This window comes from Bubalus bubalis, chromosome 18, assembly GCF_019923935.1.
Source record: "Bubalus bubalis isolate 160015118507 breed Murrah chromosome 18, NDDB_SH_1, whole genome shotgun sequence".
In the NCBI taxonomy this organism is placed as follows: domain Eukaryota; kingdom Metazoa; phylum Chordata; class Mammalia; order Artiodactyla; family Bovidae; genus Bubalus; species Bubalus bubalis.
In genome coordinates this window covers 60580064-60594112 of record NC_059174.1, presented here as the reverse complement: position 1 = coordinate 60594112, position 14049 = coordinate 60580064, and the positions used below count along the sequence as shown (strand labels likewise).

Here is a 14049-nt window from a genome sequence, read left to right as displayed (position 1 = left end):
ATGAAACACCTGGAGTGGTCAGATTCATAATTACAGAGAGTGGAAATGAGATTGTCAGGAGCTGGTGGAGGAGAAAGAGGAAATTGTGGTTGAATGGGGACAAAGGTTCCATTTTGCCAGATGAAAAAAAGTCCTGGGGTTCCATTGCACAAGATGTGAATGTACTTAACACGACTGAAGCGGCTAAATTTTACGTTCTGTGTATTTTTACCACTTGCAGACTCAAGAATCTCAGAACTGTCCCCTGAGGGCAAGCTCAGAAGAGAAGTGGCTGATTGCACCACTGCAGACTTGCCCCTCCCATCCCCGCCCATCCCCACCCAGGGCTTAAGGATTGTCTTTTTGTTGTGGGAGGGTTCCCAGGTTTGGTTTTTCCAGATCTATCAGCTCCAACCCTACACAGCTTTAAACTCAACCGCACTGACCGATATCCGTGCTCCAGGCTCTGCTCCTAAGATTTGGTAAGTTCTGGGTCACCCCCTCTTCTGTCAGAGACTGGGTGCTGAGTTCAGATCCTCCTAAAGAGACCTCCTAAAAGCCTAAGCGCTTCCCATGTGGCTCAGCAGTCAAGAACCTGCCTGCCAATGCAGGCGACACTGGAGACCACTCCATCCCTGGGTTGGGAAGATCCCTGGAGAAGGGCATGGCAACCCCCTCCAGTGCTTTTGCCTGGAGAATCCCATGGACAGAGGAGCCTGGCCGGCTACAATCCATGGGGTCACAGACAGTCGAAAACTACCGAATCCTCACCTAAAGAGACCACTTCAATCCACCCACGTGTGCAGTTGGCTCCAGCTGGAGGGTGGAAAGACCCATTTTCCAGATGACAGCAGAAGGAGTTAGGAGTTGATAGGCTTGTGTAAGGAGAGGTGGGCAGGGGAGGAGATTGCCTCAGATCTGGAGGCTCTTAGACTAATTTTTTCACTGGTGTTCAAACACTAGTAAAGATTGCTGTTATGTAGGATTTATGACATGTGGGCCACTGATTTCAGTGTCCTTTGTACTGTCCATTTCTGTAGGTTCCTCCTCTATGGATCTTGGGGCAACTATAAGGGACCTAATCGTCTAGAGTTTGGTACCTATGGGGGAGGGCTGTGTGGTGATTTACTTTAAACCACTTTCAGGTTCCTTACACCCAGCAATTCTGTGAAGCTGGCTCTATTATTTATCATTGGCAGAATTTTTTAAAACATTGTAAAAATACACATAGGGGCTTCTCAGGTGCCTCAGTGGTAAACAATCCGCCTGCCAATTAGGAGATGTGGGTTCGATCCTTGGATTGGGAAGATCCCCTGGAGGAGGGCATGGCACCCCGCTCCAGTATTCTTGCCTGGAGAATCCCATGGACAGAGGAGCCTGGTGGGCTACAGTCCATGGGCTTGCACGTGACTTTGCAACTAAGCAACAACAGAAATACATGTAATACCATGTGATGTAAAATTTGCCATCTTAACTATTTTTAAGCTTCCAGTTCAGTAATGTTAAGTATAGTCACATTACTGGGCAGCCCATCTCTAGAGCTCTTCTCTTCTTGTAAAACTGAAACGTGTCCTCCCTTAACAATTACTCCTTATTCCCCTCTCACCCAGACCCTGGAAAAGCACCATTCTGCTTTCTGTCTCTAGTCAAGTAACTTTAACTAGGTACTTCATAGAAGTGGAATCATACACCTTTTGTCTTTTAGTGCCTGGCAAACATCACTTAGGGTTCTTCCATGTTGTAGCCTGTGTCAGAATTTCCTTCCCACCCCCTCATACCCCCCACTGCATCCCACAGCATGTGGGATGTTAATTCTCGGACCAGGGATCCAACCTGTGTCCCCTACAGCGGTGGCCCAGAGTCTTCACCACTGGATCACCAGAGAATTCCCTTTCCTGTTTATTCTTTGTTGTTATTCAGTCGCTCAGTCATGTCCAACTCTTTGCAACCCCGTGGGCTGCAGCACGCCAGGCTTCCTTGTCTTTCACTATCTCGCGGAGTTGACTCAGACTTACATCCATTGAATTGGTGATGCCATCCAACCATCTCATCCTCTGCTGTCCCCTCCTGCCCTCAATCGTTCCCAATATCAGAGTCTTTTCCAATGTTGACACCAGGTGGCCAAAGTATTGGAGATTCAGCATCAGTCCTTCCAATGAATATTCAGGGTTGATTTCCTTCAGGATTGACTAGTTTGATCTCCTTGCTGTCAAGGAACTCTCAAGAGTCTTCTCCAGCACTACAGTTTGAAAGCATCAATTCTTCAATGCTCAGCCTTCTTTATGATCCATTCATGACTACTGAAAAAACCATAGCTTTGACTAAATGGACCTTTGTCAACAAGCTGATGTCTCTGCTTTTTAATATGCTGTCTATGTTTGTCATAGCTTTTCTTCCATGGAACAAGTGTCTTTTAATTTCACGGCTGCAGTCACAGTCTGCAGTGATTTTGGAACCCAAGAAAATAAAGTCTGTTACTGTTTCCATTGTTTCCCCATCTATTTACCATGAAGTGATGGGACTGGATGCTATGATCATAGTTTTTTGAATGCTGAGTTTCAAGCCAGCTTTTTCACTCTCCTTTTTCACCTTCATCAAGAGGCTCTTTTTAGTTCCTTCTTGCTGCTGCTACTGCTGCTAAGTCATTTCAGTCATGTCTGACTCTGCGACCCCATAGATGGCGGCCCACTAGGCTCCTCTGTCCCTGGGATTCTCCAGGCAAGAACACTGGAGTGGGTTGCCATTTCATTCTCAATGCATGAAAGTGAAAAGTGAAAGTGAAGTCACTCAGTCATGCCCGACTCTTAGTGACCCCATGGACTGCAGCCTACCAGGCTCCTCCATCCATGGGATGTTCCAGGCAAGAGTACTGGAGGGGGGGTGCCATTGCCTTCTCTGAGTTCCTTCTTAAGGCTGAGAAATATTTCATTGTCTGTATAGTGTTTATCCATTCTTTTGAGGATGAACTTCTGGGAGGCTTCTGTCTTTCAGCTACTGTGAATACTGCTGCTATGAACACAGATGTACAAGTATCTCTTTGAGACTTTATTTTCAGTTCGTTGGGGTAGACACCCATAGGAGAAGTTGCTGGATCATAATGATAAATCCATTTTTAGTTTTTGAAGGGACCACCATACTTTTTTTTTTTTTAAAGAAAGATTAGAATGAACTCATTGGGAAAGACCCTGATGCTAGGAAAGATTGAAGGTGGGAGGAGAAGGGGACAACAGAGGATGAGATGGTTGGATGGCGTCACTGACGCCATGGACATGAGTTTGAGTAAACTCCGGGAGTCGGTAATGGACAGGGAAGCCTGGCGTGCTGCAGTCCATGGGATCACAAACAGTCAGATACAACATGGGGTCACTAAGCGACTGAACTGACTGAATTTATTTTTTGGTTGTGCTACACAGCAGGGCATGTGGGATCTTATTCCTTGACTATGGATTAAGCCTGTATCCCCTGCACTAGAAGGTGGACTCTTTTAACCACTGGACAGACAGGAAAGTCCCTGGAAAAAACATACTTTATCAGGAGCAGCTGCACCATTTGTATTCCTATGAACAGGGCTAAAGTATTCAGCAGCATCATTTGAGCAAGAAGGAAATGCAGGTTCAGAGGAGTATATGACTCCACAGGGGTGTTTGAGGAGCCAAGATTCTAATGAGTTTCCTGACTCTTAATCAAAATGCTAACCTTGGACTTTGGAGTATCAGGGCGGAAGCCCCTGGCGGTGACTCGTGGTCTCTGAATCAGCCTAACCCTGTGGAGCCATGTAGGGAGGAGACGTTTCAGGCCCCACAGCAGCAAGAAACAGAGTCCTGCCATTTCTGATCCAGAATGGAGGCTAGTTCCCTCTTCCTCTAGGCAGCTGGGAGGGCACTCTGGTTTGATGCTTTGACTGAGCTGGGCCACAGTCTGTCCCTCCCTGTGAATTCCATCTGCTTTCTGCCCCAAAGTGAAGTGAAGTCGCTCAGTTGTGTCCGACTCCTTGTGACCCCATGGACTGTAGCCTACAAGGGTCCTCTGTCCATGGAATTTTCCAGGCAAGAGTACTGGAGTGGGTTGCCATTTCCTTCTCTGCCCCAAAGCAGAGTTCCAATTCCTTGTCAACTCTGCAAGCCATGGAGGAGAAAGCTTCAGGTTTTAGGATCCTTGGTGGAGAGATGGGTGGAGTGTGAGACTTGTTGTAGAATCTTGTGCCTGATGCACCATCTGCTTAGTCACTCAGTGGTGTCTGACTGTGATCCCATGGACTGTAGCCCACCAGGCTCCTCTGTCAATGGGATTCTCCAGGCAAGAATACTGGATCAGATCAGATCAGTTGCTCAGTCATGTCCGACCCTTTGCGACCCCATGAATCACAGCACGCCAGGCCTCCCTGTCTATCACCAACTCCCGGAGTTCACTCAGACTCACGTCCATCGAGTCAGTGATGCCATCCAGCCATCTCATCCTCTGTCATCCCCTTCTTCTGCCCCCAATCCCTCCCTCATCCCTCGCATGAGGTGGCCAAAGTACTGGAGTTTCAGCTTTAGCATCATTCCTTCCAAAGAAATCCCAGGGCTCATCTCCTTCAGAATGGACTGGTTGGATCTCCTTGCAGTCCAAGGGACTCTCAAGAGTCTTCTCCAACACCACAGTTCAAAAGCATCAATTCTTCAGCGCTCAGCCTTCTTCACAGTCCAACTCTCACATCCATACATGACCACAGGAAAAACCATAGCCTCGACCTGATGGACCTTTGTTGGCAAAGTAATGTCTCTGCTTTTGAATATGCTATCTAGGTTGGTCATAACTTTCCTTCCAAGGAGTAAGCATCTTTTAATTTCATGGCTGCAGTCACCATCTGCAGTGATTTTGGAGCCCAAAAAAATAGTCTGCCACTGTTTCCCCATCTCTTTCCCATGAAGTGATGGGACAGGATGCCATGATCTTTGTTTTCTGAATGTTGAGCTTTAAGCCAACGTTTTCACTCTCCACTTTCACTTTCATCAAGGGGCTTTTGAGTTCCTCTTCACTTTCTGCCATAAGGGTGGTGTCATCTGCATATCTGAGGTTATTGATATTTCTCCCGGCAATCTTGATTCCAGTTTGTGTTTCTTCCAGTCCAGCGTTTCTCATGATGTACTCTGCATATAAGTTAAATAAACAGGGTGACAATATACAGCCTTGACGTACTCCTTTTCCTGTTTGGAACCAGTCTGTTGTTCCATGTCCAGTTCTAACTGTTGCTTCCTGACCTGCATACAAATTTCTCAAGAGGCAGATCAGGTGGTCTGGTATTCCCATCTCTTTCAGAATTTTCCACAGTTTATTGTGATGCACACAGTCAAAGACTTTGGCATAGTCAATAAAGCAGAAATAGATGTTTTTCTGGAACTCTCTTGCTTTTTCCATGATCCAGCAGATGTTGGCAACTTGATCTCTGGTTTCTCTGCCTTTTCTAAAACCAGCTTGAACATCAGGAAGTTCACGGTTCACATATTCAGAATACTGCAGCCGGTTGCCATTTCCTCCTCCAGGGCATCTCCTTGACCCAGGCAGGGAACTCCTTCATTGGCAGGTGGATTCTTTACCCCTGAGCCACCTGGGGAGCCCAGAGAAGGGGTGGTCTTTGTGATTTCAGCTTCTGGATAAGATCTCAGTTGCAGACATCCTGTCAGCATTTTTGTGACTCAGTGGGTCATTGGTGATTGTGATTGATCTGTGTGTTGCTGCAAGGTAAACTAGCAAATCAAGATCTCTGGGATCCCTCAACTTCTTTCCAGGAGAGCAAAAACAGTGGTTGAGGCACTGTGTTATTTACTTAGAGCCTGGGGAACAAATAAGAACATCAAGCTGTTTTTCCCTTGGAGACTATTTGGTGCTACTTTTTCTTTGTTTCTGTCACTTCTTTAATTAGTACTGTGGAATCTGCATTTTGGAACTCAGGTAAGACCTTGGAGATTAAACCTTTTGTCTACAAATAAATGAGAGGATGGAGAGACTTTTGTACCGGAAGGGTGTGCAGGGTCCTCTTTGAGTTGAATCCCTCCTTTTTTCCTTTTTTAAGCTTTTTTATTGGAATATAGCCGATTAACAATGTAATAGCTTCAGGTAGACAAAGGGACTCAACCATATATATACATGTATCCATTCTTCCCCAAACTCCCCTCCCATCCAGGCTGCCACATAACACTGAGCAGAGTTCCCTGTATAGCAGAGTTCCCTGCTATATAGTAGATTCTTGTTGATTATCCATTTTAAATACAGCAGTGTGTGCATGTCCATCCCAAACTGCCTAACAATCTCTTCCCCCTAGTCTTTTCCCCACCCCTGGCCCTCCTTTTTGGATTCCCCGAGGGGAATAGGACTGGGACCAGAAAGGAAATACAGTTTTGGATGGAGAGATGAATCATAGAGTCAGCAGGGGAACCTGGTTACTGGTGGACTTGGTTTCATTGCTCTGATCACTGAGCCCCTTCAGCTGTCATATCACACATAATAGGGAAGGGGGGAATAATGCTGATAATAATTAATCTCCCTGTTTTATAGGAGAAAGGAGGACACAGCAGTATGTAGCTTGTGGGAAGTCACATAAGCCACACATCACAGTGCCAGATTTGAACCAGCAGAGCTGGGTGATTTTGCTTTAAAAATCAACATTCTTGGGGCCTCCCTGGTGGTCTAGAGGTTAAGACTCAGTGCTACCAATGAAAAGGGCATGGGTTCAAGCCTTGGTCAGGGAACTAAGATCCCACAAACTATGCTGCAGGGCCAAAAGATTAAAAAAAAAAAAAAATCCAGCATTCTTACCCATTTAGCTAATACCATTTAAGCAGCTACTGTGTGCCAGGCTCTTTGTTGAAAGATTTTGCTTCTCTGTGTGTGTGTTAGTCGCTCAGTCGTGTCTGACTCTTTGTGACCCCATGGACTATAGCTCACCAGGTTCCTCTGTCCGTGGAATTTTCCAGGCAAGGATACTGGGATGGGTTGCCACCATTTGCTTCTGTGCAGGGGTGGGAAGCTTTTCTTTCTAGGTTCTAATCATTAAACTTATATAAGACAGATTAAATAAACTCCTATGTATGGGAGTCCCATAAATGCGCTGAGGTTCAAAGACAAGCAATTGAGGTTTAAAGGCTCCCCTGAGCTAAGGAGAAGGTCGGGGGTGGGGGTGGGGGGGGGTGTGGGTTGGGATCTGGGGCTTCAAGGAGAAGAGAACCCACAGGAAGATGGGAAGGTTGGTAAATTAATGTTTGCCACTCACTGCAGGTAAGTCTTTTTTTTTTTTTTTTTTTTGCAGGTAAGTCTTCCTGAGATAAAAAGAATTATCTCTGGTAACAGCTCTCTTCCTGCCATAGGTCCCCTAATCTAAATGATTTTGATCAGTTAAGGGAGACTAACTTAGGCCTAAGGAAGGAGATTTTTCTGAATCTTTTGGGTCTTAATTGCCTTCAGCTCAAAACAACCCACAAGCCAAAGAGGCACGTTTACGGAGACATATTCTTCTCCCTCTCATTTCTCTTCAAGCAACTCTTCCAGTAACTTTGAAACATATCAAAAGTCTTCTTTATGTTTGAAGAAAGCAACACTCAGAGATGGAGAACTTGACCCATATGTCCTTATACCACCTGCCCCTCATCACTCCATTGCTCTGTGGAATTGGACTCTCAGGGCCAAGGGTAGATGGGCCTTCTTGATGACTTTGTATCTTGTTTTCTCAGCAGATCGTGGTCTCCTCAACTCCATCTAGGATGCTGCGTCACTATGTTCGCCAGTTTGGTCAGAAGCTGGTCCGCCGGAGGCCACTGGAGCCCATAGAGAAGTCTGAGAGTCGCCTGTCTCGTTGTCTGAACACCCTCGACCTGGTGGCTTTGGGTGTGGGCAGCACCCTGGGGGCTGGCGTGTACATCCTGGCTGGAGACGTGGCCAAGGATAAAGCTGGACCAGCGATCATCATCTGCTTCCTGGTGGCCTCACTGTCTTCTATGTTGTCTGGGATCTGCTATGCTGAGTTTGGGGCCCGGGTACCAGGCTCCGGTTCTGCATATCTCTACAGCTACGTCACTGTGGGACAGCTATGCGCCTTCATCACTGGCTGGAATCTTATATTGTCCTATGTCATCGGTCAGTTGATGGGGAGGGGGGAGGTATGGGGCTTCAGATGAAGAAACTGGGAGCAGGGATTTAGGTCTTCACTCGTTCATGGGAACTTTGCTACTATCCACTTTGGTGGTGGTGGGGAGATGTGGGTCATAGCAGCAGGCAAACCTCATAGCTCCCTTCTTCTCAGCTCTGTCCTGTTATCTTTAAAGGATGGACCCAAAACAAAGAAGGGAAGGGAACTGCAGGAAGTGGGTGAGACGCAGGCAGGGCCCACAGGCTCATCCTCTCACCGAATCGAGGGTCTTTGTTCAGCTGTTGCCTTCACGGGATTTCCCTCTGCTACTTGATTGAAAATTTCAACCCTCATCTCCCAGACCTTCTGCTCCCAATGACCTGTTTTCTTTTTTTTTTCGCATAACATTGATCTCCTAACATTAAACAGTTGATCTATTTTGTGGATCATCCTAGTCTACTCTTCCCAACCCGTGAAAAGAATCTCTTTGAGATTGGAACATTTTGTATGTTTCTCCCCAGCCCCTTCCCCTGCCCAAAGACATCCAGTGACACCAGGTAGGGGTTCAATGAATGTTTGCTAATGAATGTTCTATCTTCTGCTCCGGCAGGTACCGCCAGTGTGTCCAGGGCCTGGAGCTCCACCTTTGACAGCTTGATAGGGGACCACATCTCTCAGGCATTACAGGGAACTTTTTCTCTGCATGTGCCCCACTTCTTGGCCAAGTACCCAGACTTTTTTGCACTGGGCCTGGTGCTGCTGCTCACGGGTAAGACAGGGATCACCGATAGGATGGGAAGAATGGGGTGTGGAAGTGGGGAGCTGGGGTAGGAAAGGCTTGGGATGGAAGAATGTTAGAAGAATTACAACTGGATTGAAGGCTCTAGGATATGAGAGACAGGAAGGTGAGACATAGACCGTTGTTTCCCACCGTTGGCACTACTGACAGTTTGGGCTGGATCATTCGTAAGTGTGGGCAGTTATCCTTGGCATTTGATTTTTTTTTGTTTTTTTGACTGTGCTGCAATGCATGCCAGATCTTGGTTCCCCTGTGCATGCGTGTGTATGTGCCAAGTCTCTCAGTCGTATCTGACTCTTTGCGACCCCATAGACTGTAGCCTGCCAGGCTCCTCTGTCCATGGAATTCTCCAGGCAAGAATACTGGAGTGAGTTGCCATTCCCTTCTCCAGGGAATCTTCCAGACCCAGGGATTGAACCTGCATCTCCTGCATTGACAGGAGGTTCTTTACCACTAGTGCCACCTGGGAAGCCCCTTAGTTCCCCTGTGTGCATGCGTGCTAAGTCACTTCAGTCACCTCCAACTCTTTGCAACCCTATGACTGTAGCCTGCCAGGCTCTTCTGTTCCCTGCTACTGCTAAGTCACTTCAGTCGTGTCTGATCAGGGGTCAAACCTGTGCCCTCTAAGGTGGAGGCACAGAGTCTTAAGCACTGGACCACCAGGGAAGTCCCTGGGTTTTGTTTTTGTTGTTTTAAACCACTGTCGGGTGTTGAGTGGCATCTCTGGCCTTCACTCACTAGACACCAGTGATGCCCACCCTCCCCCCAAACTGTGACAATAAGAATGTCTCCAGACAGTGCCAACTGCTGGGGAACAAGATCACCCCACTGAGAACCATTCACTTAGACCAACAAGTTTCTTCCTCTGTACTGAGATCAATGATTTTTTTTAAATTAAGAGGTAATTTACATAGCATAAAATCAACCATTTTATTATTTTCCCCAGCTTTATTGAGATATAATTAACATCCAACATTGTATAAGTTTAAGGTGTACAACCTAATGATTTTATAGACCTGTCTACTGGGAGATGATAGTCACAATAAGAAATTAACTATCTTAAAGTGTGCAATTCAGTGGGACCTGGTATATTCACAGTATTCTGTAACCATCACCTTGGTCTAGCTCCAAACATGTTCATCACAACAAAAGGAAACCCTGTATCCACTGAGCAGTCACTGTCCACCTCCTCAGGACCCCAGCCCCACGTAACCACTTTTGGATGTCTCATATTCCATCTTTCTCACAGGACTACTGGTTGTGGGAGCTGGTGAGTCAGCCCTGGTTAACAAAGTGTTCACAGGCTTGAACCTTTTGGTTCTCAGCTTCATCATCATCTCTGGCATCATTAAGGGAGACCCACACAACTGGAAACTCACAGAAGAGGACTACAAACCGAACATTTCTGGATCCAATGATTCTTCTAGGTTAGGAGGGTTCTCTGGGCCTTAGTAATCCACGTGGAGGAGGGTGCAGAGATGGGAACGTGGTGGAAACTAAACAGACCTGGGCTGATGAATCCAGGTGATGGGGCTCCTGGAACCCAGGACTAGTGGTGTGAAGGGAAGAGAGTCCAGAAGTGATGGCTGAACACACCTCAACCACATTCTATCTTGCTCCTTCTCTCACCATAGCTCAGGCCCTCTGGGTGCCGGAGGGTTTGTGCCTTTTGGCTTTGACGGGATTGTCCAGGGAGCAGCTACGTGTTTCTATGCATTTGTCGGTTTTGATGTCATTGCTACTACAGGTAATGTGGTCATGGTCCCATCCAGGGTGTGGACACAGATTGGGCTGCCCTTGGGTGTAGGGGTTTCTTTTGCAGGTTCAACAGGAAAGGGGATTTTGTGCTTTCACCCTGGCATGTTTCCTGACCCAGTACTTCCTCCAATCCTGCAGGGGAAGAAGCCCGAAATCCCCACAGGTCTATCCCCTTGGGCATCGTGATCTCACTCTTCATCTGCTTTTTGGCGTATTTTGGTGTCTCAGCCTCACTCACCCTCATGGTGCCCTACTACCAGATTCATCCTGGAAGCCCCTTGCCTCAGGCTTTCCTCCACATTGGCTGGGACCCTGCCAAATACGTGGTGGCTGTTGGCACCCTCTGTGCTCTTACATCCAGGTCAGTGTCACGGGTTTCTGCCCATTGACTGTCAGATGCTCAGGTATCCCAGCCCTTGGAAATGAGAGAAAAAGAGAGCAAGATAATCTTGCCCCATGTAGATGAGGGAGTGGATGCCCTGGTCTCTACTGCTTCTCTACGTCCCCACACATGTCCTCGTTGTCTCTCCCAGCCTCCTGGGTGCCATGTTCCCCATGCCCCGTGTGATCTACTCAATGGCAGATGATGGGCTCCTCTTTCGGGGACTTGCCCGCATCCACGCCCGCACCCGTACCCCCATCATGGCCACCTTGGCTTCTGGAATTCTTGCAGGTAAAGAAATAATGTCCATGCCTTCTTTGATCAGTTTTCTTAGTTTGGATATTTCTCCTGGGTTCTCACTCCCCTTCCCCACCTTGTTTGTGCCCTCCTTCTAGGGGTCATGGCATTACTCTTCGAGCTCCGTGACCTGGTGGACCTCATGTCCATCGGGACCCTGCTGGCTTACTGCTTGGTGGCATTTTCTGTCCTTGTCCTTAGGTGAGACCCCACAACACCTTGGGTGGGTCTTGGATACTCGGGATTGATGAGGAGGGAACTGTCCTCTGCTTTCATGCTGCCTTCTTAATGTCTGCTCTGTTTAAGGCAGCGGAGATTTGGAATACGCTGTATGAGTTGGATGAGTAGGGGCTGTTGTTAACATTGCTTTAATATTTCTAATTCAGATATCAACCAGATGAGAATTTAAGCAAGAAGAAAACAGAGGAAGAAACTGAGATGGAGTCTGTAGTTGAAGCAAGTCCTTTGAACACTGCACCTGAAGTGGGAACCTCCAAGATTCTCAAGAGTCTCTGTCACCCTGCCAGCACCATCCCCACCCAGACATCTGGCCAGATTGTCTATGGATGTGCCTTACTGCTTGGTGAGCATCGGGATCTCTCTCTTGTGGTATTCTGAAATTGACAAGATAAGGTGGGAATGTGTATTTCATCAGTTGAGGAATGCTGGAGATATGATGAGCCTTCATGATGTGGGAAGTTTTGGGGAGGAGTGTGACCCAAGGTCTTGACATCTTTGGCTTCTGGAGTCGAACCTATTCTGTTCTCCTCCATCTTGACCCTTGCAGTTCTCCTGCTGACCATCCTGAGCCTGGTCCTGGCCCAGTGGCCCAGCCAGGTGTTCTCTGGAGACCCCGGGCTCACAACAGTGGCTGTGCTGCTGCTGCTGCTCATCATTGGGGTCACGGTCATCATCTGGAGGCAGCCCCAGAACCTCAGTCCTCTTCACTTCAAGGTAGGTGACCCTACGTGCCCAGAGTGTCCACCTTGAGTGAAAGAAGTCTGTGTGCTTTAGGTCTAAACATCCTTCACTGGGACTTCCCTGGTGGTCCAGTGGCTAAACTCTGAGCTCCCAATGCAGGGGGCCCGGGTTCCCTCCCTGGTCAGGGAGCTAATCCCACAGGGTGCAACTAGAGATCCGTGTGTGCAACAAAGATGACTGATCCCACCCACTGCAGCTAAGAGCTAGTACAGTCAAATAAAGAAATACTAAAAAAAAAAAATAAAAATCTGTCTAATCATCCTTTGCTGTACCAGGGAAGAAGAATTGTTAAAACCCTTTCCTGGACCACCTCCCTGGTCCGCATTGTATATGTGCTTTACATATACAATCTGAGTAGCCACTGAACACACAGCCTGAGGACTGGTCTTCTCGCCCACCTGGGGTCAGGTCTCCCTTTCAGATGTCTGGGCTGTGTTCAGGGATGAACTGACTCTGCCCACAGGTCCCTGCTCTGCCTGTCCTCCCACTGGTGAGCATCTTTGTGAACATTTACCTGATGATACAGATGACCTCTCGGACTTGGGCCCAATTTGGAGTCTGGAATGTGATTGGTAAGAAGTTTTCTAGGATAAAGAGACTGTTTGAGGGATTGAACCCAATACTCTTCTACAGCATCTCCCCTAAACTGTCTTGGCTGCCATAATAAGAGGCCCTTTGGGCATGTGTAACTGGGTGCAGCTCCTACTTTTCCTTTTCATTGTCTCATTTTCCTCCTAGGATTTATCATATACTTTGGATACGGGATCCGACACAGCTTGGAGAACAGTGAGCAACATCCAGCAGCCTCCACTTTCCAGACTCTTGACAAGAACATCCCAGATGCTGAGTCATCTTAACCACAGGGCATAGATGCTGAGTGGAATCCCTCCAGGCACTGGAGAATCTGCTGGTTCCAGGGGCACTTTAAGTATCTATGGACTGTGACGATGGGGGTGAATTTAGGGCCCTTTACTCATTGCTAGTGGATGAAATGACTTATCTGTTGTCTAGTTTTTCAGTAAATGTTTTAAAGCATGATAGATATGTACAGAAAAGTGTATACCTCTTACCTGTGCAGCAAGATGAATTTTCATAGACAGTACAACAAGCTAACCAGAAAAAAAAAAAAAATAAACTACTAACCTGCAGGGAAGAAGTATCATCGTGTGCCTTTTTCCAACAAAAGCACATAGATTGCTACACAGGAAAAAAATGCGGGTAACTATATACTGTGTCAAGGGCTGCACTGTGTTTATTTAGCTGTCTGTGATGTGACTGTTCATTTCCATAATCTTCTTTAATGTCATTCATTAACTCCTTGTTTTTATTTCCCAAGAACTCTGTGGAAATTGTTCCTAAATATTAAACAATGTTGAGGGACTTCCTTGGTGGTCCAGTGGTTAGGAGTCCGAACTTTCACTGCTGGGTTCAGGTTGGATCCTTGATGGGGGAACTAACGTCCTTCAAGCCATGTGGTATATCCAAATCTTTTTTTTTTTTTTTAATTGATGCTGTTGGGATTTCTTTTTGTTACTGTTGAAATGAAACACAATTTTGTGTGTTTATTTAAAATTTTCTAAAAATAACCTAAATATATACAATTTTAAATTTACTGTTATACCTCAGTAAAGCTGGAACCCAGATACAATAGGGAAATTGAATGACTTTAGCACATTCATCATTCATTTTGAAGATGATATCATCATAGAGTGATTCTTTTTTTTTTAATTTATTTTATTTTTAAACTTT

General features: G+C 46.6%; 1 protein-coding gene across 2 annotated transcripts; it reads left to right on the top strand.

Annotated features, from left to right (window-relative positions):
- The first annotated feature begins 337 nt into the window (after positions 1 to 337).
- On the top strand, positions 338 to 13684 carry LOC102403062 (cationic amino acid transporter 3). Of its 2 annotated transcripts, none has more exons than XM_006068495.4 (12): positions 338 to 461; positions 7692 to 8091; positions 8694 to 8852; positions 10132 to 10309; positions 10517 to 10629; positions 10779 to 11001; positions 11174 to 11313; positions 11418 to 11520; positions 11706 to 11902; positions 12107 to 12273; positions 12764 to 12872; positions 13039 to 13684. In XM_006068495.4, the coding sequence occupies exons 2-12, from the start codon at positions 7719 to 7721 to the stop codon at positions 13155 to 13157; spliced, it is 1881 nt and encodes a 626-aa protein (XP_006068557.3). In that variant the 5' UTR covers positions 338 to 461; positions 7692 to 7718; the 3' UTR covers positions 13158 to 13684. The 2 variants fall into 2 exon arrangements, with proteins under 2 accessions (XP_006068557.3, XP_006068558.3); XM_006068496.4 differs by having other exon boundaries at positions 345 to 461; positions 7689 to 8091.
- Positions 13685 to 14049: the final 365 nt, after the last annotated feature.